The sequence below is a fragment of the Bos javanicus genome, chromosome 9 (genome assembly GCF_032452875.1).
Source record: "Bos javanicus breed banteng chromosome 9, ARS-OSU_banteng_1.0, whole genome shotgun sequence".
Lineage (NCBI taxonomy): Eukaryota > Metazoa > Chordata > Mammalia > Artiodactyla > Bovidae > Bos > Bos javanicus.
The window spans coordinates 68,994,823-69,019,339 of record NC_083876.1 but is presented as its reverse complement, the minus strand read 5'-3'; the positions used below and the strand labels follow the sequence as shown (position 1 = coordinate 69,019,339).

At 38.8% G+C, this 24,517-nt stretch overlaps 1 protein-coding gene across 32 annotated transcripts in view; it reads left to right on the top strand.

Moving 5' to 3' along the window:
* Positions 1 to 24,517, top strand: part of EPB41L2 (erythrocyte membrane protein band 4.1 like 2) — a 211,060-nt gene that overhangs the window by 158,393 nt on the left and 28,150 nt on the right. For 5 of the 32 annotated variants that reach the window (XM_061427956.1, XM_061427960.1, XM_061427957.1 and 2 more), the window contains exons 11-18: positions 2,864 to 3,036; positions 8,121 to 8,293; positions 12,754 to 12,789; positions 13,048 to 13,110; positions 15,022 to 15,168; positions 16,505 to 16,606; positions 22,888 to 22,941; positions 23,151 to 23,720. In XM_061427956.1, coding sequence (XP_061283940.1) covers positions 2,864 to 3,036; positions 8,121 to 8,293; positions 12,754 to 12,789; positions 13,048 to 13,110; positions 15,022 to 15,168; positions 16,505 to 16,606; positions 22,888 to 22,941; positions 23,151 to 23,720 — 1,318 coding nt within the window. Of the gene's footprint in view, positions 1 to 2,863; positions 3,037 to 8,120; positions 8,294 to 12,753; positions 12,790 to 13,047; positions 13,111 to 15,021; positions 15,169 to 16,504; positions 16,607 to 20,741; positions 20,907 to 22,887; positions 22,942 to 23,150; positions 23,721 to 24,517 lie in introns of all 32 variants that reach the window. The other 27 variants (XM_061427988.1, XM_061427989.1, XM_061427987.1 and 24 more) reach the window with 19 other exon arrangements.

Genomic DNA, 24,517 nt, shown 5'->3' with positions numbered 1-24,517 from the left:
TAGCAGAGGAGAACCTGCAGAGGCTGCCAGATAGTCCAGTCTCACCCTCCTCTTTGCCTCTAGTCTTTTTTTCTCCTTTTAAAATAATTTTATTTTATAGTGGCAGGGTCGCTTAACACATTTTAAGTATTATTACTGACTGTAGGTACAATGGGGCTTCCCTTATAACTCAGCTGTTAAAGAATTCACTTGCAATGCAGGAGACCCTGGTTCGATTCCTGGGTCCGGACAATCCACTGGAGAAGGATAGGCTACCCACTCTAGTATTCTGGCCTGGAGAATTCCATGGACTGTATAGTTCATGGAGTTGCAAAGAGTTGGACATGACTGAGCAAATGTTATCCTATTTAGTTGAAAGTTTTTCCCCAGTGATTAACAACTCCCCATTGCCCCCTCTCCCACCCCCTGGGAACCACCATTTGAGTCTGTGAATATGACTGTTTTGGATACCCCATATAGGCAGAATTGTGTAGTACTTGTCTTCTGTGTCTGGCTTGTTTCACCTTAGCATAATTTTCTCAAGATCTGTCCCTATTGTCACATATTGCAGACTTTCCTTCTTTTTTTTTTTTTAAAGGATGAATAGTGTTCCATTTTCGGAGAAGGCAATGGCACTCCACTCCAGTACTCTTGCTTGGAAAATCCCATGGACGGAGGAGCCTGGTAGGCTGCAGTCCATGGGGTCGTGAAGAGTCGTACACGACTGCGTGACTTCACTTCCACTTTTCACTTTCATGCATTGGAGAAGGAAATGGCAACCCACTCCAGTGTTCTTGCCTGGAGAATCCCAGGGACGGGGGAGCCTGGTGGGCTGCCGTCTATGGGGTCGCACAGAGTCAGACACGACTGAAGCAACTTAGCAGCAGCAGCAGCAGCAGCAGCAGCAGTGTTCCATTTTATGTGTATTCTGTAATTCCTTTATCCGTTTACTTATCAATGGATGGTTAGGTTGTTTCCACATCTTAATTATTGTGACCGTTGCTGTATTGAATATGGGAATGCTCATACCTCTTTGAGATCCTGATTTCAGTTCTTTTAGAAAAATACCCATGTGTGGGATTGATGAATCATGTGATATTTCTATTTTTAATTTTTTAAGGAGCCTCCCAACTGTCTTACACAGCTTCTGCACCATTTTGTATTTCTACCAACAGTATGGAGGGGTCCCGGCTTTTTCACATTCTCTCCAGCATTGGTTGTCTTTAGTTTAACAATTTTTGTGGAGCAGGGTGTATTTCCTTTGGGGTCATCAATGCATATTTCTTGTTTGAGATATTTTTTAGAAATGTCTCTTTTTTTGTAGGTACTGGTCTCTCAGTACCTACAGAGCATACTTCACGAATAGATGATGAAAATAAATGCGATTTAGTCAACTTGTTTTTCAAGGAGAATGAGCATTTGTTAATTACTGCACTGATGAGCTTGTCAGTGACCCTTTTTCTCTATACATAACTGCTTTCTTACATAGCATTCTTTGACCATAGGTGGATTGCAAGGTAGGGAAACCTACCGTATTCAGGCAGTCAGAAGGCAGTGCATGGTAAATGACTGCCTTTCTCACCTTGCCTCTGGTCCTCATGGTTGGTTTAGACTTTCAGAGCCTCAGCTTCTTCCATGTAGAGAAAGAGAATACAGAGCACAGATAAGAGTTCATTTCCTGTCTAAATGTCTTAACATTCTGGCTTTCTAATTTAAGGATATAGAGCTTTTTCCAAAGTATAGTTTAAGGCACCGATGTCTTCAGATTTTGCTTTCTCAGCAGTATCATCTGTGTCTCCTTTGAAGATCTGTTGGCATAAAATGGATGTTCTCAAGAAACACTTCTGCCACCCTCCACGACAAGACTCAAGCCAAGAATGTATCAGTTCTTTTTTCATCAGTTTCATTCTAACTCATTGTATTTCTGGGTTAATATGATTGAGAATTCTGAATCGATGGGAAGCCACCTCTTGAATTACTGTATGTGGCTTTACCCTAGACTTGAATCTCTCTTCATTGCTTGTTAAGCACAAGATTTCTAAAAATTGAGCAGAAATGCCTGACATACTTGATATGGTAAAGAACCCTTTAAGAAATCACGCTTCTCTGGAGAATAATAAGAAAAGTTTTGGTGGAGTTCTCCATATTCTAAAACTGTCAAGTGAAGTCTTCTTATTTAATACATTCTCTGAGAGCTCTGGGATTATCTGTTTTGTTAAAATGCTTTGACAGCTTTTGATCAGGCAGTGAAAGCAAGATCATTTCGGTTGTATACCAGACAAGATTGGCTCATTTACTAAAAATGTGTTTTCACATAAGTCTGGAAGTACTTGACATCAGTAAAGTTTTACCTCATTCATTACAGACCCGGGGTTTAAGCAGTACAGTCGCGCTGCCAATAAAGGGTGTTAGTCATCTCTGCAGATCTGCTGTGTACTTCATGCGAGAGCATCACTTGATGGAACAGATTCTTGAGTTAATGTTCTTTCCCAGAGAAATAGACATAAATATTAAGAATTGCTAATGGTAATGGATTGCTGCTTGGCACTTAAGGCTAGGAGCAAGAATTCAGGCATATGTGTTTATATAAATGATTTAAGTTAATACAAATAAATAACCTTTGGTACACACAAAGAACAGCTGCGTTTTTGCTCAGGTTGAGGAAAACATATTACTCATGAATATATGAATGAGGAGTTATTCATCTTATCATGATCATAAAGCTCTGTATACAGGAGGGTTTATAAACAGTGTTCACTTTTATTAGTGTAAGCAGCGTTTTTGGACCAAATAATCATACGTAATGAAGTGAGATATTATGTAGTTTCAAAGTTAAAAAACATCCATGAAGTCTAATTTTGTTCCCCTTCCCCCACCTTCATAGGCTTGTGTCTCCAGAGCAGCCACCAAAGGCCAAGTTCTTGACCTTAGGGTCCAAATTCCGCTACAGTGGCCGTACACAGGCGCAGACGCGCCAGGCCAGCAGCCTGATTGACCGGCCGGCGCCACACTTCGAACGCACTTCTAGTAAACGGGTCTCCAGGAGTCTAGATGGAGGTAAACACATTTATTGTATTAGGATTCTGGATTCCAGTCGTCTTTTTCTAATCCAGTGGGATTAGAAAATATTGAACTAGTTATTAACAAGACCCCTAGAAATACCTAGAGGGATAGCCTCTAGATATTTTTTTTCCGTGAGTAAATAAAATACTATTAATTACACTTACTTGAAAATCATTTTATAGTGTTTTGAAGTTGTCGTTCTGAACCTAAATTTTCTTGGCACTGTCAAAACACACAGATGTTAGAGTTTTTGATGAGATGTTGGACAGACTTCTTAATTGTGATGTATTTTATGTGATTTGATTTCTTGAACTTATTAATTAATGGCAAACTTGGGTTTTTGGAGCCGCAGCAGCAGTATATATAGACCCTTTATTCAAAGGAATGCAAAACTTCATTGCATCATCACAATTTTAGGTTTAAAAACTCTTATTAAAGCTTAACAGACATTCTAGCATATAGGAAACCATTCACAGCTTCAAGGATTAGTTGAAGGACAGTGTTCTAACAACAAGAGAGGAAATATGTATTCATCTATTCTTACACCCCAGGAGAGACATTTATAAATTTGTATACATTTTTTCTATTTGAATTCTAATTAGCTACATATTTGTAGTTTTTAAATAAATTACACATGGAAATAAATTGATGTTGCTTCCCTTCATTTTACGTATATATATATGTATATCTTATTACCCTAATTTTGGGTTAATAGCAGGTTTTCTATAAAAGAGCTGAGGTTATTTTTTTTAAGATATTTAAAAAAATGTTTTCCTTTCTACCTACTAGCAAGTAAGTGGTGTGGATGCTTTTCTACCAAAAGTAGTTTCCCAACATTTTTTGGTTGCTTAATCTCAAAACATATATGCAAAAGATCCTTTAATGTTGAACTGGATAAGTTCTATTTTACTGCTGTTTATCAGTAAGAACCTATTTTTCATTGTTATTAATATTGCTGTTAATCATTCTGAAATACAAACTCGAACGGCTTATGTTTCATATAATTAGCTAAAGCAGGCTGGATATGCTAATAGATAAAAAATCTTCTCTCATTAGTGAAGGATTGACATTCATTGCCTTAGATCTATTTTTCCTGGAATAAACTTAGGAAACAGATCTGGGCAGACACACAGAGATAGTTAATAATATTTGTTGGTGGACATTTTGGTATATATAGTTACTGAATTTTCTGGAGAATCTTTCATACAATTTATGAGGCCACAGAAAAAATGTGCAATGGGATCATAAATTGTGGTTTGAATAAATGTCCACATCCCCAAATGTAGTGATTTACATTTAATGAATTATTGCTGTATGATAGTTGTTAGAGTATCTTTCAGTTCATCAACAACTGAGCACTTTTTTCCAAGTAAATCCGAAGAATGTGCCCGCTTGTGTAAATATTTCACAAGCCTTGCCCCTTGCCACAGTGAATTTATACAAGTGCTGAATAAATGCGATCAGTGTTATTTCATGCCTTGAGAGAAATCATTCCTCTTTCTGTAACACTGTCTGTTTCAGCCTTTGTTTTCGAACTATGAGGTTTTTATAACTCATATGTTGTGAGTTTTTAGAGTTTAAAAAGAGCAGTAAAGCAGTGCCTTTTCTTGGAGGTATATAAACTGTGCTCGAGGAAACCCACCGTCTTGTATGGGCAGTTACCGCAGTGGGTTATAGTGGGTCTGTATCTGAAAACAATGATTTTCACAAGTAAAAGCAACAAACATGGCACAGTAATCCATTATTTTTCCTTTTGTGTTTTGGACACTGTAATTCATCAGATGGGCAAGTCATCAAAAGGATTATTGTGTTATTGTGAAAAATAGGAGGCTTTTCATGCCAATACATGACCAGACAGCTAGGGAACTATTTGGTGAGGGCTTATGTTCTTTTTTTTTCCCCTTCAGAGCAAAGCTAGGCTGTAACCTGGTACTGAGCTTTATTTTCCCCACCACACCATCAATATACCTTTTTTTGTTGTTGTTGTTTACATGTATTGTAGTTTCTTTTTTCTGTTTTTAAACAGACTATTTAGATATATAAATATTCTTCAATTTAAGGATTGAAAAATTAAATTTACTAGTGATTACATTGATTTTTACTTTCTATGTGATATCTAAAGATAAAATATCAAATAAAAATCAACCTAGATAGCTATTTTAGAACAGTGAGATTCTAGGATTGCACAATAAAACCTGAAATGAGACAAATCAGTCATTGAGAGTGCTAACACCCAGGATGCATGTGAGAACAGGGAACTTGTGATTTCCCGAAAGTGGAAAGTGTAATCAAGGACATTACAGACTGGGTAAGGTCTGTCTGAGGAAGAACCATTTGGGTTGAGACTTAAGGGATGAGAAAGAGTAGAACAGGAGATAAAGATTCCAGGTAGCACTAGTAGTAGTAGCAAGTCTGAAGGTCATAAGTTTGGGGACAGCTTGATACATTCCAGGAACAGAAGGAAGGCAAATGTAGTCAGAGCTGATTAGTGATGGGGAGAGGTAGGCTGGGAACAGATCACACAGGAGCTTGCAGGCTATTGTGGGGAATGTGGTTTTTATTTTAGGGAAGCACTGAAGACTGTATGTGTTCATATGTACACATGTGTACACACTTGTGCCAGCACATGTTTACAGGTCAGTTCAGTCACTCAGTTGTATCCAACTCTTTGCGACCCCATGGACTGCAGCACGCCAGGATCCCTGTCCATCACCAACTCCCAGAGCTTACTACTCAAACTCATGTCCACTGAGTCGGTGATGCCATCCAACCAGCTCAGCCTCTGTCATCCCCTTCTCTTCCTGCCTTCAATCTTTCCCAGCATCAGGGTCTTTTCCAATGAGTCAGTTCTTCACATCAAAAGTATTGGAGTTTCAACTTCAGCATCAGTCCTTCCAATGAATATTCAGGACTAATTTCCTTTAGGACGGACTGGTTGAATCTCCTTGCAGTGCAAGGGACTCTCAAGAGTCTTCTCCAACACCACAGTTCAGTTCTTCGGTGCTCAGGTTTCTTTATGGTCCAACTCTCACATCCATACATGACTACTGGAAAAACCATAGCTTTGACTAGAGGGACCTTTGTCAGCAAAGTAACGTCTCTGCTTTTTAATACTGTCTAGATTGGTCATAGCTTTTCTTCCAAGGAGCAAGCATCTTTGAAATTCATGGCTGAAGTCCCTATCTGTAGTGACTTTGGAGCCCAAGAAAATAAAAGTCTCTCACTGTTTCCATTGTTTCCCCATCTATTTGGCACGCCATGAAGTGTACAGTGCTGTTCTAAAAAAAACAAAACAAAAAAACAGTCACTTGATTAATGCCGTGTCTAGAACAATTGGAGAGGATGAGGGAAGAAGTTGAGGCCAACTGGTTAGGCATAGTCCTGGTGAGAGTCATGGTGGTTTTGTCTCAGATGGTGGTAGACCAATTAGCCATTTGGCACTGTAGGTTCAGCTCCTTGGGCTTATAATCTCAGGGTTCTACAAAGGTGTAAGACCTGACAAAAGTTAATAGCAAACTGAAATCAGTAACTGTTTAATAAAAGTATGCAGTGTGAACATCTTGCCAACTTCATTATGTAACTTTAAATTTGATATTCATTAAAATTTGATATCATTATATTTAAAACCATTTCTAGGTCAGATTTTCTCATTTTGCAGTAAGTTTCTGAGTATGCATAATGAGTGCTTAGGGACCATAATCTTAAGTTAAAGCTAAAAACTCAAGCCATATACTTTTCAAGGAAGAATTATTAAAATTTTTTAAAAGTTCAAAAAAAAAAAAACTCTAGAAAATAATTATACTTTATGTATGATGTGAATTTGTTTTAATGTTTAATTGGATTTGGTGCAGGCTTTCCAAAGTATGAGTGTTTAAATCCATGAAACTCTTAAAAGGTACCTGAATGGTAAAATAGAGATGGAAGGAAATTTGCCATGTTTAGAAATACATATGAGGATTCTATTGGACGTACTGATTGTTGAGGGGTAAAGGAAAAGACTTCCAGGTTTCTGACTTCAGTAATTTGGTGAACGGTGAGACTAGAAAAGAAGGAAGTTTGGACAGGGTGTGTGAGGGGTATGGATTAAGAGGCTTCTTGTAACACATGAATTAGGGGTCTAGAGGTTGCCCAAGTTCAGGATGGTGGGTCACACACATTTCTGCCCTTCAAGAGCTTGCAGCCTAAAGGCCTGTCTTTGTTGTGCTTCCCTGGGAGCCTGGGACCAGAGCCAACCATACTGTGTCAGGAAGATGCTTTTTATGCAGGTGAAATGACTGCAGTGGTTGTCCCACTCTTTGGGGGAGAATCTAAAGATAGAGGCTTTTGCCAGTTGCTGCTCACTTGGCCTTGTTGAGATCTGAGGCCATCTTGGGTTGCTCTGGCATATGACAGAAATGTCAACACGGTACATGTTCCTGCCCATCTGTATGATAGATGAAGGGACCCAAAAGGCCAGATTTGCTAAGGCAGAAGGTTTCTATGTATTAGGCTTGCTTCAGGTCAAGTCGAGGCATTCAGGAGGGAGGTTAGAAAAATAAAAAACAGTAAACATAAATACAGAAGTTAATTCTCTAAAATCTACCTTTCCTGTCTTGGCACAATTTTGACTAGTGTTCTAATTAAAGGTTCCTTTATGGAGGAATTATTAAAACTTATTAAAGCAAACCATTTTAATAACTAGGTAATTATTTGTTGCAATAGATAGATTCAGAAATAAGTGCAGGCAAGATTAAAGAAACCCCAGAGAACTGAAGTACTGCTCACATTGTAATTCTGCTGTACTTCCCTAACTCTGGTGTTTCATCTGGTCTTAGAGCTCCTCCTACTGGCCAATTCCATGATCAGTATCTCTCCTTCAAATATCTGTGACTTGAGAGACTTAATGGGTTACAATTCAGAGTTTTGTTTTTTTTTTAAGTATAATTGTGAGTTTATTTGATTTGTTATTTTCATGATCAAAGAATCTTCCGGTTTCTATTAATTGTCTGTAAGCTGCCTATTTATCTGGAAAGGGAGGTTTTCATAACATTTTCTTGTTTAAACATCCTAACGTGATCCCTATAATCACTCGTCACTAGCTCCGATTGATGCTGTGGACCAAAGTCTTATGAAGGATTTTCCTGGCCCTGCTGGGGAGGTTTCAGCACCAGGCCCTGGAGTTGTGAGCACTGCCGTGGTACAAGATGGTGATGGCAGAAGGGACCTGAGAAGCCCAGCTAAAGTCCCGCATATGCCGCTCATTGAAGGAAAGGTATGGTGAATTAGTGGAATATATGGTTTTAAATGTGTACTTAGATCAGAGGCTGTCTATTGCATTTGTTTCAGAACTCAAGTATCATTTAAAACCAGTCATTGTATTTCTCTGTTGATAAAAATTTCCGCCTTTCATATGTGTGTAGACTCTTGCTGTTTTAGACTGAGTCGCTAACCTTTTTCTGGTTGTTGTTCAAAGCAAAATATTTCAACATAAATTACTTTAATCCAAGTAAGTAATTTATTGACCTTTTGTCCATCTTTATAATCATCCTATTTCATTAAGCCCCCCAATTATAAAAGCTATGATTTGAAATTCATATTTGATTTGTTTCAAGTAAATTTTAAGATGTAGCCTATGTCTTGGTAATTTTATTATGATATTGACTTGAATATTTTGAAATGAAGAAAGATGGTCTTTATGGTTTTTCATTAATAGTCTGTTACTGAAGAAGAAATTCTCAAGCAAAAAGTAATTGTTTTGTGAATACTATGTGAGAAGATGGTGTGTGGCTTTCGGTCTTATTTGGTGTACGTGCCATAATGGATGGAGAAGTAACCTATATTGTGTTTTCAGACTTGTTTGGGTTATTTTATATTACCATGGGCAAGTGTAAGTATAGTCACTTAGAAGTTGATCTGAAGTGGCTTTGAGTCCTTCAGATCTCTTTTCCATATCCCACAGAGAAACTTTAGAATAGGTAACATTGGAAGTAAACATGAAAAAGAAATAAAATCATCCTGTGGGTTTATAATATTTCCAGAAATTTAACTTTGAAAATTTATAATGTTTTAAAACTTTTAACATTGAAAATGTTAAAGATGTGTAACATGAATTTATAAAGAACCTGCTAGAAGAGATAACTGCCAGGGTCCCGGGAATTCCTGCAGTGATAGCTCCCAACCCCAGCGGAGAGAAGGGCTCAGGCACCATGAGGGCCCTGCCTTATGCGGCAGGAACAAGTGCCTCAGGCAGAGCGAGCCATGAAATCCTTTTCATTGCTTTGTTAAAAAATCTTTAATTATCATATTCTACAAAGGATTTGGTTAAAAATTTACTAAAAATAACAGATATCACATCAAACAATATCCATCAATAACTGAATAGTTGTCAGGAGAGTTTATGATTATGCTACCAACTTATTGGAAAAGACCCTGATGCTGGGGAAGATGGAAGGCAGGAGGAGAAGGGGGTGACAGAGGATGAGATGGTTGGATGGCATCACCGACTCAATGGACATGAGTTTTAGCAAACTCCGGGAGATAGTGAAGGGCAGGAAAGCCTGGCGTGCTGCAGTCTGCGGAGTCTCAATGAGTCAGACACGACTTAGCGACTGAACAACACCAACACGCTACCAGTGTACCCAGTAGAGTGGCTACTTCCATCAGAAACGGGAGAGCTCAGCATCACGGGAAGCCTCTATTCCATTCTGCATAGTTAATATGATACAAAAGAAAAGTTCTCTTAAATTCCAAGGGAAATTCTGCCTGTTTTTGGCAAATGACTCAGTGTGCCTTTTCACTGATGCTTTCAATGTTTGGCAGCAACCAGGTTTAAAAATAATGCTATCTGAGTTTCATAGGATCCATTTGCAACCAGTCAGGAAATACTAATTGAATCAGGCTATACCTGTTAAGTTGTATGTGATGAAAGTAGTCCAGTTTTCCTCTTTTAAAAATGGATCATTTAATTAATTTTCTAATGATACTGTTAATACAGTCGTTACTTCTGAGTAAAAGTTTTCACTAACTTTCTTCTTCTCTCCTCTTTCTTTCTTTTACCTTTGGTTCTCCGTTGATTGTATCTGCTGTGTAACTTCACATTCAACCATGGGTTTGCTTTTGAGAACAGCCTATTTCCTTGTGCCCACCTTCACCACTCATCCACTGTGCTTCATCTCTTTCCCCAAACCTATTGCCAGTCCCTGAAATGGACTTCCTTTCTGACATTTCAGAGGAAGACCCCTTTGGGGAGGCCGATCGTATCACTCTGGACAGCTTAGAGTGCCTTTCCACAGGCGAGACGTCAGAGCAGGGGCCCTGTGATCCTGGCTTGGGTCCTCTTGAAGCCCCTCCTGAGCCTGACTGCCCCCCTGCACCCGAGAAGCCTCTAAAAGAGGCTGACCACACGGATTCCGAGTGTGGGTCCTTCTCCTTCAGTTTCTGCAGGTGCTTTCTGCCTCGCTTCCCCTCGCTCCTCAGTGACAATGGGTACCTTGCCTTCCCCAGCCTCCCCAAGGTCTGGGTCTCCTTCCTGCCCGCAGATGTCCAGCATTACGTTCCCATCACCTCCCCTTCGTTCTTCCCCTCTCTCATCCTCATCTTTGGGCTCCTTCTCTCTGCTTCTCAGTCAGTGCCTTTTTCTCTCACCTTTTCCCTTCCTCTGGCTCTATCCCTCTGCTATCTGGAGGCGAAAGCTGCCTCCCTGACTGTTTCTTACGACTGTGACTTGAGTGACAAAACAGAGGAAGAGGAAGCAGTTACTGGCTCTCCTCCATAAGCTTTAAATCTGTGCGGGCAACAAAGCTCCACTTCATCTAATACCCTTCCTAATGTAGAGTGTAAACATGTGCATAAATCTTATCATGGGTTGCCCTCAAAACAGTATGATCTGCACACTTTCATACACACACACAGCTTTAGTGCATGAGAAATAAGTGTAATTAAGCGTTTCCCCTCACTGATATTCATTGACTAGGTCCACACAGTCTACGTTGAGTACAAAGTTATAGGTTTTTAAAATAAATATCTGAACCATACTAGGCCACAAAAAAAGGAGAGGGGGCCCTCCATTGCCCTTAATAGTCTGATTTGGGTCTATCCATTTTGCACATACATGTGAATGCTGTTCCTTTAGGACGGAAACTTTATTTTGGTATAGAATTTCGAATACAGTGGACATAACTGATTGATATATATTAGTAGAATTCCTTAGTGTTACTATTTCACTGTTAGAAAGCCAAGCTTGTTCTTCACTTAGGAGAATGCACCTGTGACAGTTACTCCTGATGTGTGTGTAGGTCTAATCTCAGAACCTCTTTGTCTCCCTATTATTATAGCATTTGGGACCCAGATATGAAGTGCATGTAGTTTATTTTCTTTTACTTTTTTTTTTTTTTTACTCAAAATCATATCTGGGAGTCACTGTCAGGTATTTTTAAGGAAGATACTCTTCTGTTATCTTTAAAAAATACTTATGAAAAATGAACCTCAGCGTTTTGAAAATTTAGACTCTGTAGCCCTAAGGTTGGGTGAGACCTCTTAGTGTCCTTTTATTTAACATTAAGTATCTGGTTTGAGGATTTCTGCCCCTTATAAGGCTACCTCTGCAGTACTAAGCTGTGCTCACATGTGCAGTAGTTTTTTTTTTTTATTGTTTTGCTAAATGTGGTCTGGGGACCTAGGGTCCCATATCCTGTAGGTACTATTCCTACATAGAATAAATCACAAAATTTAGAGCAAACCTAAGGAAAAATGTGAAGATAATTAAGCATAGGGGGAGAATCCATGATTCCTAAAGGTTACCCAAGGGATGCCAAAGATTGACATTTTAGAAAAATGTTGACCAAGGAATTAGAAGATTATTCTTAACAAATTGTTGAGCGGTTGTATTCTGTTTTTCCCTCTTGATCAAAAGATACTCTGAGTTCCCGGTTTACCTCTCAAAAATGCTTGAATGGTTAAAAAAAAAAAAAAAGCACAGTAAAGAAGAAAAATAATGTATATGATCCTGCTCTAAATCAAGATGTGAAAGTTAAACTATTTTCCTTTGGTATCTGAATCAATATTTTTCTTTTACGCTCTTCCCTTCCATGAGTCAGTAGTCATCAGTGTTTCTGTTAGTTTCAAATACACAGATTTATTCTTTGGATCATTAGATAACTGAGATTTGTCCAACTAGGAATAAATATGCTTGTTTGAAAAATTTTATGACAGAAAAGTGACTATAAAACTCAAGAATAGTTTTTACTCTCCACCATTTTAAATGAAAGTAGCAAAATAAACCGGTTCCTCCCCAAGGAAAGAAATCTATGTAGGGTGAACATTTGTCCCTGATAGAAAGTGAAAGCTAAAATTTGCATCATTACACTTTGCCCTCACAGCCAGTTGACTTAAATATTTCAGGTTAGAACAGACTGAATTATGCCATTTTTACACTCTCATATTTTCATTCCTGAGTCAAAACATATTAAAAAGCAACACATATCTGGTGACTGAGAAAGAGTGAAGCTTCCCTTCTCTATTCCACCTTTGCAAAGGACCATTTCCATCATTTGTACAACATTGTAGGTGAAGAAAGACCAAAGTGGCTTAATATTCTGCATCTTCTGAGGGCCAGACAATAAAGGTTGGTAATGCTGGTTCACCATTTTAAGTTCAAATACAGCTTCCTTGCACCGGTGATAGCGTTTCCAATAATACTCCCCTTCTCTCTGGCCGCTTGCTGGGTGACTTCAGGCGAAGATGGAAGAGGACGAAACACAGCTGGAGGAGGTGGATACTATTCCCCCCAAATTAAATTCCTGGTAGTTGCTGCCTGCCATTATGATTGCACGGGGGTGGGGTGGTGCACATTTAGGATTTATTTGTGACTTTTGCTCATTGTGGCTTTAGGTTCTTAAGATTTTTATTTCTCTTTTATTTTAATGTCTTAGACTGTCCAACTCTGGGTCATTTCTGGTGCTTGCTGATTGATACACTTATGTTTATTTGCCTTCCCCCTCCCTCCCTATGTGTGATTTAATTTCACAGAAAAATTCCTTGAGAGTAGAAGGAGATAATATTTATGTCAGACATAGCAATTTAATGTTGGAGGTTTGTATAATTTAAGAAAACAACTCTGTCCGAATGGCTGCCCAGGCTGCTGTGGACGGGGGGTCACGCACAGGCTGGCTGGCTGGCAGCTTTCAAGCACGGTGCACGAAATGCATGGGGAAAATTCAACGTGGGAGTGCATGTTAGCATTCTGACTTTGTTCTGTTCAAGTGGCTTAGGTAGCAATATGTCTATGAGAAGTTCTCAAAGTGACAACTGGGAAAAAAAGAAAAGATTCTGTGTAATCAAATGAATAAAGTTTTTATTCATTAATCTTAAGGTTCTGCAAGTAAACCTGTTTTCTCCTAATGGACATGATCCATCCTTAATATATATTAAACTGCAAAAAATATTTGTCAATCTGGCATTAACTCATTTGGCCCTAGATAGGTGTCCGTGTTTTTTTTTTTTTTTTTTTGGTAAAGTGAAGAAGTACCAAAATCCCTGCAATTAGGAATGTGGTCCACTTAAAAATCTTCCTTTTGAGAAGATGCTAATTAATGGGATTGTTTTGATTAAAAAGAGAGAAGCAGTGAAATAAAGTGAGAAAGAAAAGAGGAAAAAGAAGCCTAGCTGCCCAATTAGGAAGGTGAAATGTATTCCCCATGTCACACGAGAATGGTTTTTTGTTTCTTTTTCCCCCTTCTTTTAGGATAGGATATAGCAATGTATTCAATGGAAAACTCCGGTCCTCAGTAATTTGACTAATCTGTTGGGTTGCTTTGGCCAGCTTTAATAACTGTTGGAGATGTATTTTTGCATAACTTACTAAAATGCTCTAAAGAATAATACATAACAGCGCTTTGAACAAATGCAAGAAATGTGCCTGATCTCAAGCCACAGTCATTTTTCCATGCCATGCAAAGATTTTTAGATTTTCCTGAGTTTTTGCAGATGGCAATAGAAGCTCCTAGATGAGCTATCCGTACTACGCTTGTGCATGCATATGGAATATTTCATTTACTCAGATGCATGACCTATTTCTCAAGGAGTACTGTAATTGAAAGCTATAATCCACAGGTGGCCCTATGATTTTTGAAATGTAAGAAAGCACTTAAAGTTCAGTTAAAACTTTTTTGAATACTACCTTTTATTCCTACAAATACCATTTATCAGGACCAATCTAAAAAAAAACCCCACAAGCAACATTTGTCAGGGCCTATTTCAATGAAAATTGACCTGGTAGTTTTTCTCACATCTTCTTTTAAGGACCATTTGATATGTGGGTGGCTGGGTCCCACATTTATGCTTGGCAAGGACGTGAAACCAAGATGACGTTCATTTATTTTAGAGAAAGACCAAATAGAAGCAGCTTCTGGCAGCTGTTATGTTTATTCTATAAGGATTAAAAACCATTGCTGGAATTTCCTGAAAAAAGTCAACTGTTTTTTCCCCCACCACCATTCCCTCCTCTTTTTATATGATCCTGGACCAGATTTCCCATGAGGCCCAATATGCTCTGAGTCCACCTTTCTCTAATTTTACTTTCTTCATTATATTCACAGAATGCAACTCTAGTAGTAGCCCAAATCTGAAAGGTGAATTTGCAGGAACAAAATGCCTTTTAAATGTAACTATGAGAAAGAAGGTTTATTGGCCATGTTGAGTTCCATGGCCTCCTCTTCATGATTTTTTAAACAACTCTGAACAAAGAAATCAGAACCCTTTAAGGCGTGAATCATAAAAAAATTACACATTGGCTTTAATTTTCAAATTTGGACAAACTCATATTTGTAGGTGGTGATATGGCTTTTGAGACTTGGCATTTTTCTTGCTTTATTATGTTTTTTTAATCATAAGTTTGCTTTGTCTTATTTTTGGTTTCATTTTTTATTTTTATCCTATTGGGTTTTTTTTTTTTTTTTCCTTCCTTTTGGATTTTCCCCCTTTTATTACGTTACATACTGCTAGGACCTGGATAAGGCCCAGGAGGAAATACTGAAACACCAGGCTAGCATTAGTGAACTCAAGCGCAATTTTATGGAATCCACACCTGAACCACGCCCTAATGAATGGGAAAAACGACGTATCACACCTCTGTCCCTACAGACACAAGGGGTATGTGACTAGCTATTTGTTGGCTGTATGTCTCACTCCAGCTGTTCATAAAACTTAGGTTGTTAATCTGTTATGTTGATTCTTATGAGAAGTTAGAAAATATTCCCGTTTTTAAAATGTAACTGCTAACAATTTTTTAAATACTAAATATTTATTAACAGCGTGTAATACTTATTGACATAGTTCTTGGGTAAATTGTATGAGTTTCAAAACACTTTTCAACTACCTTCAAAATAATTTCACTATTTTACTCGAGTAAATTGGTAGTAATGAGCTGTTACATCAAGTGACTTAAAAACCAATGTATACTGTATTTAATAAGTTTTTAAATTATTGACGTCTGAAGTAAGAGTTTGTTTAATAATTAAAGAATTAGTAATTAAAGGGATGTAGTAATGTAGACCATATTTAGAATGGTTTAAGGTTATTACTGTGAGGATAAAGAGTTAAATTTAGCTTTGAAGACTGCTGAGCTCTGTTGAAAACTGGCAAAATGTTAATTATATAACTTATATTGAAACTTCTTAGTAATAAAATGCAGATTAATGTTTTAAAAATATTTTCACCCGTCTTTCCAAACTCATCCTTTTTCTTTCCATGGTTTATTTCTCTCCGCCACCAACATAAGCATTGCCCTTAAAATACATTCTTAAAATGTTTCTTCATTTGCGTCTGCATCTGTTCTTTTCTGATGCTCCAAAGTCTCTCCTTTTGTCAACCAAGAACTTCATCAGCTCATCTGTTTTGCTTGAGGAAATCGTGATCATCCTATGTTTAATACACAGTTTTAAAAGTATGTTCAGGTGTTACCCAACAGTTTCTCTCCTTTTCCTTTCACCCCTCTCTTCTCCTTAAATTCATCATCTAGTCTGACTTTGAATGTTGCCAAATTGTAGGCATTTGAATTCGCTATTCTCATGCTTTTTTATTCACCCTTTTCTTAAAAAGCAAAGCTGTTATTTGCTTTAAATTTCTGTGTGACAGTGGAAGGGACAAATCTCTTTAAAGCAGACCAGCAAAAGAAAAACCGGTAAACCGCAAAGACTTTTGACAATATTAAGATTTAAAACACCATAGCGGCATCTTCTGAAGTTGTACTACTTTTACGTTCTTGTTTTCAGCTTTTCTGAAGATATTAATGTCCATATTCCAGAATCAACCCTAGAGTGTTGTGTGTTCTGGGGAAACTGACGATGTGCTGAGACTGGGTCCCCCTTTTATGTGCCGCTTCGTCTGGTTTGTTTCGCTGACCCACACCGCCATTTTATGTTTGTGTTGCTGTAGGTGTAACGTGTTTGTCTTATTTGTTGATTATGTCTATTGTTTAAAACAATAGAGCAAAGGAGACCATCTTTTCAAGGATATTTTATCCATGAAGGAGAAGCATCAGATGGTGGCAGCGCGGACAGTTGAAGAAAAGACCCAGGAGGCAGACAAGGTGTTCACCTTGCATCCTTGGATCTACTCTTGCTTTTTCCCTCTTTTCCTTGATTTCTGTCCGCAGCCATGAGATAGGTCTTTTCCCTTGTGTATCAACATGAATTTTTAAAAATAATTTTTGAGTGCTTGAAAAGATAACTCCATGTAAGATAGAAACATGGGATTATTAGATGAGAATCACCATATTGCAGAAGGACTTGATTTGAAACTCCACAATTTGAAATGCAGACATCTCAACCGATTTAGGTGATAAGTGACCCCTAATTTCAATGCATGTGTCTGGCAGTTGGGAAACCATGATTTCATGAAAATGCACTGTTTGCAGAAGGCACACTGTGGTGGTGTTAAAATAACAAACTGTGTGTGACTTAGATTACTGTTTTACTACATTTGGAATCCTTTTGAATTTTTATTTTTAAGATTTAAAAAAAATTTTTTAATTGAAGGAAAATTGCTTTACAGAATTTTGTGGTTTTCTGTTATACATCAACAAGAATCAGCCATAGGTAGACCCATTTTTAATGGGGCAAAAGATTTTGGTGCAGACAAGCAGCCCCTCAGATCTCTTTGTGCTCCTGCATATATGAATTATCTGGCATTTCTAGAGAAGTTAGCTTTCTGTTGCTTTTCCATTCTTATTCCTCTGTTTCTGAGTTTGTTTAGCCAGCTGATCAACCTGCTGTTTGTTGGGACTAGAATGCCTAGAGTCTAGTGTGGGAGATAGCAGACATGCAAATTAGTGACTGGAAAATTTGGGGTACAAAGAAGTATTAGGGAGATGAAATACTTATTATACATTATAGGAGGATTGAGAAGGCATGTGAAGAGATAACATTTGAGTTGAGGCCTTAATGATGAAAAAGAAGGTGGACATGTGAAGTTTCTTCCATGTGTAAGGAAGAGCAGATGCAACAGCCCCAAGACAGGAATTTCTTTAAAGGACTGAAAGACCAAATGACAAGGTCTTAGAAGAGTCATAGAGGTCAGACCCCAGATCTTGGCAGGATCTTTAAGAGCATAGTAACAATTTGGAATTGTTACAGGAGTGAGTGAGGGGAAGCCATTGGAGAGCTTGAAGCTGAGTAGTGATATAATCCCACGTGTCTGACGAAAATCCCTCTGGTACTGAATGAGGAATGGATTATAGGGGATGTGAATGAGAGCACAGATTGGAATAAGGAGAATGTGTTTCCCTCCCACCTCATCTGATTTTGTTAATCAGTAGAGAGTATTACTCATCAGAACGTACACTGGGGTGGTGGAGGAGGCAGAATAAGCAGAAGATGAAGCTTTGCGCTAAAAGGATTTGAGGTCTAGGTGAGATGAAATATTTTTGGAACACCACAGATGTGAAAGATAACATCATAAAGTTAAACCAAGTAGCATCTTTATATACTTGAAAGATTAGTTTGAAATCTAAAGCAAATCAGACTCTGTATCAAATGATTATTTTAATATCATAATGCTTTGAAATATTATATAGTTTTGAAAATGTATCCTCCTGAGAAGTGAGTCAGATGACATCATTTGATCAATTTATTATTTTTTTTTCATTTGATCAATTTAAAGTGATGTCCTTACAGTAGGAAACTTTGGGATTTTGGTAAAGATGTTTAACATTATGTTTTCTGGATGTCATCATTTAGGAGTGTACAATATAAACCGTGTACAGTGAAAACTATCCATTATTGTAGAAGTTAACATTAAAATGGTCATGTGAAATTTACATCTGGAATTCACCCACTCTTAAACTCCTAAATGGTTTATCTGCAATTGAAGTTATTGCTTTTTTCTTACTCTTCTCCTCTGTAGCACATGATAGAAAATATGCACTTATTTGACACATGTATGGGTTGTTGTAACTGCAATCATCCATTCACCCAATAAACATTTTTTGACCACTTACAATGTACTTCCTCTCCCACTCCTCAACACATCATTACTATTAGTTGAAAGTTAAGTAAGTCTACTGGAGTATTTTGACTTTTAATAGAGTATCTTTTAAATTGCTATCTTTCTTCCAACTTCATTTTGCTACTTAATTTTTCAGAGTTTCTTGATTTTCTTTAAATTGCAGTCCTTAATAAAATGCAAAATAAAAATTATACATATGTATACTTTCTCCAGATTTCCAAATGTCTATAAGGGGTTTTATAGATTAAAAAAAATAATTGTCTCTTGTTTAGAAATCAATACATCAAACTTTCAAAATGACTTCAGTATATTATGAATGATTTTGAGAATAGGGCAGAAAATTTGAAATCAAATTACTTAGTCTTTAATAGGCAAATTGGGGCTTCCCTGGTGGCTCAGATGGTAAAGATGCCTACAATGCAGTTAGACCCAGGTTCAATCCCTGGGTCAGGAAGATCCCCTGGAGAAGGGAATGGCAGCCCACTCCAGTCTTCTTGCCTGAAGAATTCCATGGACAGAGGAGTCTGGTGGGCTTCAGTCCATGGGGTTACAAAGAGTGGACATGACTGAGTGACAGGCATACATACATATAGGCTAATTATTATTATTAAATATTATTAATTTTTTGGTATCAATATATTCTCTTATATATTGTGAGAATTATGACATACTTAAACTTGTATAGGGTTTCCCTGGTGGCCCAGACAGTAAAGAGCCTGTCTGCAGTGGAGGAGACCCAGGTTTGATCCCTGGGTCGGGAAGATGCCCTGGAGAAGGAAATGTAACCCACTCCAGTATTCTTGCCTGGAAAATCCCATGGATGGAGGAGCCTGGCAGGCTATACAGCCCATGGGGTTGCAAAGAGTCAGAAATGACTGAATGACTTCACTTTCTTTGAACTTCTATAAAATTGCTCTCAAGAGTCTAGTAGAGATTACATAGACTAGTTTTAAGGTACTTTTGGAGATATTTTATTGAATACTTAGATGCATGATACTTATTTAAATTCCCCAGTAATCTTTTACCTAGTAGGACACCATCTCCACCTATCTGACCCTAGGGATGATATAATTATGGAGACTGTTAATTCAGCTGAAATTGTCCAGAAGCTTTTTTCTCTCCTGACTATTGTAATTGCTTATGCACCTTGCTCTCCTCATCTCTGAAGCAATTTAGCATGCTCCGCATCTCCTTGTAGCTACCACTCATCCCGGTTAGGGCACTGTCCCACGAAGCACCCCAGAGTGCCATTCATTCATTCATTCATTCGTCTCTGATCTCTGAGCTGTGGGGTTTGTTAGGACATATTATTGCACACATCTAACGTGAGAGGGAGCTACCTGATAATTCCTTACCATTGGTATTCTAGGTATAATATCTGAGATAGTCCCCAGCTCCCCTGTTGTACCCTCAGGCAGATTAGGGACCATCATTTAAGGGCTAGAAAGGCGAAGATTAAATTCACCTTAGTAGCTTTTCAGAGACAGATGTTTTTCACATTGCTTAGTGTTTACCCTCTGAGGTTTGTCTTCCTGTTTAGAATTTTTTCCTTTACCCATTTCTTACTGAAAGAAAAAGAGACACTGTTTCTTTATTCCATAGCATATCTAGCATATCTGAGGGAACTTCAGTGGGTTACTGTCACAGTGCTTGTGGTATGGACAAAGAGGTATAGGGAAGGGAGAGATCATAGGAGCTGAAATAGTTCGTGAAGGCCATACACAGAGCGTGGAGTGGACCTCAGAGTGACGACAGAATTGGCAAGGCCCAGAGTGCCTAGTTAAGAGCGTTGGAGGCAGGGGTTAGGGACATAAGGTCTAACACTGAAATAAGTGTAGCAAGTGGAGGGGCCCCGAAAGAGGCTGTTATATTCAGAAAGGCCCATGCCCAGAAGCTCCCTCAAGATTATATGAAGTAGCATTTGATGGGCAGGTGGGTCAGTCATGCTCAGCTTGTGATAAAGTTTCAGTGAGAAACAGAGAGTTTAGTGCATTTCTGAAGGTTAGCGCTATGAACAACCCTCAAACAGGGTGGAAAGCCAGCATTCAGGCAAATGGCCACAGATGCCTGCTGCAGCATCTTTAGAATCCTCGCCTTTCTTTCAATGTATGCTGCTCTGTGATTCTTTCTTGCCTAACCTTCCCTTTCTTTCAATAGGTCACCGCTGTCTGTTCTGACTCATTGCTAATTCTTTGCTCTTCCTTTTCTGACCTCTCCAGAGCCTAGAAGAGGAGATAACATCCATTTTGTTTAGTGAAAAGGGCTTTTCTGATAGCATGAAGGCCTCCTTCAGCTCAGCCACCACTTGGACAGCAGAGGGCACTGTTGTGAACTCTAATGCACCTTCTGAAAAGCTTTCCTCGCCCTTCTCACGGTTGCCTGAGGTGCATTTTGATTTGTTTCCCATTTTTTAAAAGTCACATTTAAGAGTGATTTTTATTTTTTGAGTATTAAGGAACCCTTTCCTCCAGTGCTTTCATTGGTGAAATTAACTCTTCCTGGGAGAAACATTCAAGAAATAATGAGTGAATTTGAACACGAGGAAAAGATACCGATTGGATGTTTCTCTTGCTTTCTATTCTCCCCTCTCCAGTCTGCCTAAATTGAGAGAATCATTTAAACCAGTCACAAAGGTACAGAGTCTGGGGTGTTATGTGGAGGGAAACCCTTAACCACGTAGAAGCTAAAGCATTTTTTGCAGAAGTTTTCAAAGCCAAAATGTCTTTTAAACATCTTCAGATGGCTTATTATTTTAAAAATTCTGCTCATAGGGAAAAAATTGAAGTGCTTGCCATAGTCAATTTTGATTTTGGGGGGAATGACCCCTAAGGGATTCCCTGAACTTGGGCAGAATCCATCTGGCCATTTGAGGTTCAGTAATAAAAGTAATAATAGTGAAATATCTCCTTTAGAAATGTTCTGATCACTGGATATCTTTATTTATAAAGAAGTTTGTAAGGAGTTACAGTTGAATGTTGCCTAAGTAGCAAAGTCTATTTAGAGGTTTCCAGTTTAACATGCGAAACCTCAGCTTTTCTGTCAGTGACATGATTTACATGGTATTAATGTTGAGCTTTGAAAATGTTCCCTTACCATACATGTAAGAATAACAGTGCAGGTCAAAGATGGTCTGTGAGTATATGTTGATAGGTAACCTTTTAGGATCTGTTGCTCATGGTTTTCCATGTTGCTGGAGCAGATAAACATGAGCTTGTGTTATTTACTGTAGGAAGCAGCTCCAGTCCAGTTAGTGTCTTGGCAGCTTCACAGTGTGGTTGTTTCTGCCCAGAGGGTTCAGAGGTGCAGTGCTCTTCATTCAGCACTGAGGTACCTTCCTAAATAAGTAGGGCTACTGTCTCTAACTGAATTTGTAAAGTCAGAGCACAAAGCATTAGTGCTACTGGAATGCCAAAAACTTGGCTAGGAATTATTTGTATCAGTATAAATTACCTTTTCAAAAAATAAGGAAAATTTTAATCTTTAAAAACAGATTGCTTTTAAAGAAAGTTTTTACCCTGATTATCAATTCTGTAGTATAGCAAGTTATATTTCTAATGTATATGATCTTCAAGCATTTATTTGAACATTTAGGTGCTGTACTTAGCGAAAGTAAATTTACACCCCCAAAGTAGATATCTGCAGGGGGTCAGCAATGAGCATCTCAAATAATAAACTTGGTTCATTTCAATTTTCAAATGGAGGAGCTAAATTCTAAGCGAAAACACTTGGAGCCATCACTGACACCCACCCTAATGTTATAATATCCCTTTTTGCTAATCTATAACACAGTTTGGGATGCTAATAACCATTTCTGAAATGGCAACACTTTTGTGTTAATAACTATCTGAGACCAACTATAATTTTGCCAATTAAAACTGACTTTTAAATAAGCCAGCAAAATATAAAAATATCATCTTATTGATAATTCATTTAGGAATCGTGTTCAGGCCATGCTGTGGTGTGTTTTTTTTTTTTTTTTTTTCCTCAAGTCTGATTAAAATCAAGCTGTCAATAGATTTTAAAAGTCTTAACATATAAACTTTAAAATAATGAGTAAGCTTTGGTATAATTCCATTCCCCACCCCCAGCCCTCCCCCACACCTTTTCAACAGGAAGGAGCTTATAGATCTAAGTATAATAAAAGCATTTCATTTCTTTGGGAGGATGCTGGCTATTTTTGTGTTTTTGTTTCCTTCCCTAAGCTTCTTGCATTTGTCTGGATTGTCCTTCACGTGACCTTGAACAAAAGGTTTTTATAGCTGTTGATTCTTGCTGCTCTGCTTTGCAGTGTCAGATGTTTGTCTTGGTGGGTGTCGAGGTAAACCTTTATTGATTTTGTGTCCTCGGTTGCTTTTTGTTCCGCAGAGACGTGCTCCTGAGTCGGAAGGGCCTTGCGCCGGAGCCACTGATGCTGTTAAGGTTCTCCCCTTTACCATGTTAACACCATTGCTCGACGTTTCCAATCCTGCTCACGTTTCCGCCCCGCTTCCCTTTCAGTCCGCCATCATCATCATCATCTTTGCTTTTCTCCATGACATGAAACCTGCCATCGGTTAATTTGGGTTGCCGTCGTTTTTGATTTATTCATCTATTTTTGTTTCCCCTCATCCATTTTTGTTTCTGTGCAGAGTTCACTTGAGACTCTGAATGTAGTGGAGGAGAAGAAGCAGGCAGAGGTTGGGAAAGACGAAAGAGTAATCCCCGAAGAAATGAACGGTAAAGAGCTGTCCCCTGGGCGTGGTCCTGGGGAGATGCGGAAGGTGGAGCCAGGGACGCAGAAAGACTCCACCTCCCTGTCTTCTGAGAGCAGCAGCAGCAGCAGCGAGAGCGAGGAGGAGGAGGACGTGGGGGAGTACCGGCCCCACCACCGGGTGACTGAGGGCACCATCAGGGAGGAGCAGGAGGAGGACGAAGAGGAGGTGGAGGAGGCACCCGGCCAAGCAGCCAAGGTAGTAGACAGGGAGGACCCAGTGCCAGCAGCCAGCCCAGTCACACACGCAGGGGCCAGTGTCGGCCCAGTAGAAACAGTGCCCCAGGAAAAGGTAGTGGCCCCCCAGATCCCTGCTGAGAAGAGTGTAAACGAAGGCGCTGTTAAGCAAGACACCGGCGAAGAAACAGAGGAGGAGCCGCAGAAGGTTAACGGAGAGGTGGCTCATGTTGACACTGATGTTTTGCCACAGATTATTTGTTGTTCAGAGGTAAATGGGAGCTCAACTCTAGAGCTGTTTCTCAGGTGGAGAGCACCTGCCTCTCCTCCTCCTGTCCTCCCCGTTCTCCTTCAGCTTTTCCGACAAGATTCTGAATTGGATCTCTTCAGGGAGGAAGGGGGATGGCCCTGCTCTGTCGATTTTTCTGCCCTCTGGGGTCACAGTTTCTGGCATCTTTACTGCAACTGGATCTCCTGATTGATAGAGTAAACTTTCCGACAGCAGCCACTTCGTTTTTTTTTTTTTTTTCCCTTCTCATTTCATACTGAAATTTTTCTTTGCACGTTTTCAGATTTTTTTCAAGGCTTATCTTTAAGTTGCACTGCCTCCTCATACTAAATGCCTGAATTCTGTTCATTAGGAAATTGTGTGTGTGTTGTTGAAAAATGATCAGTGTGAGTGTTGCTGGTGTCACGACTGGGTTTGACCTTCTGGCTCATTCTCTCTTCAATATAAGATTTTCAGGAATGGCAGCAGGCTCCTATTACCGTGGTGCTCAGAATTCAGCATCTAGCAATGATGAAAACGTTATATCTTGAATACCACTGGCATTTCAGGTTTTAGATTCCAGGGATTGTACGGTCTGGTCAAGGGACTTAGCTTTCCTTCTGGGCAGTGAAAAGCTAAGCAGAGGATACCCTTTGCTTTGCATTCTGTCCTCTAGTCAATTCTGGATTATTTGCAAGTTTGGTTATATGTTTTGTGACTTGTCTCGATCAAGCATGAGGCTTTCCCTTTTTTCTCTTCAAGAAACAGAACTTTCCACACTCCTCTGAGATAAAGTCTTG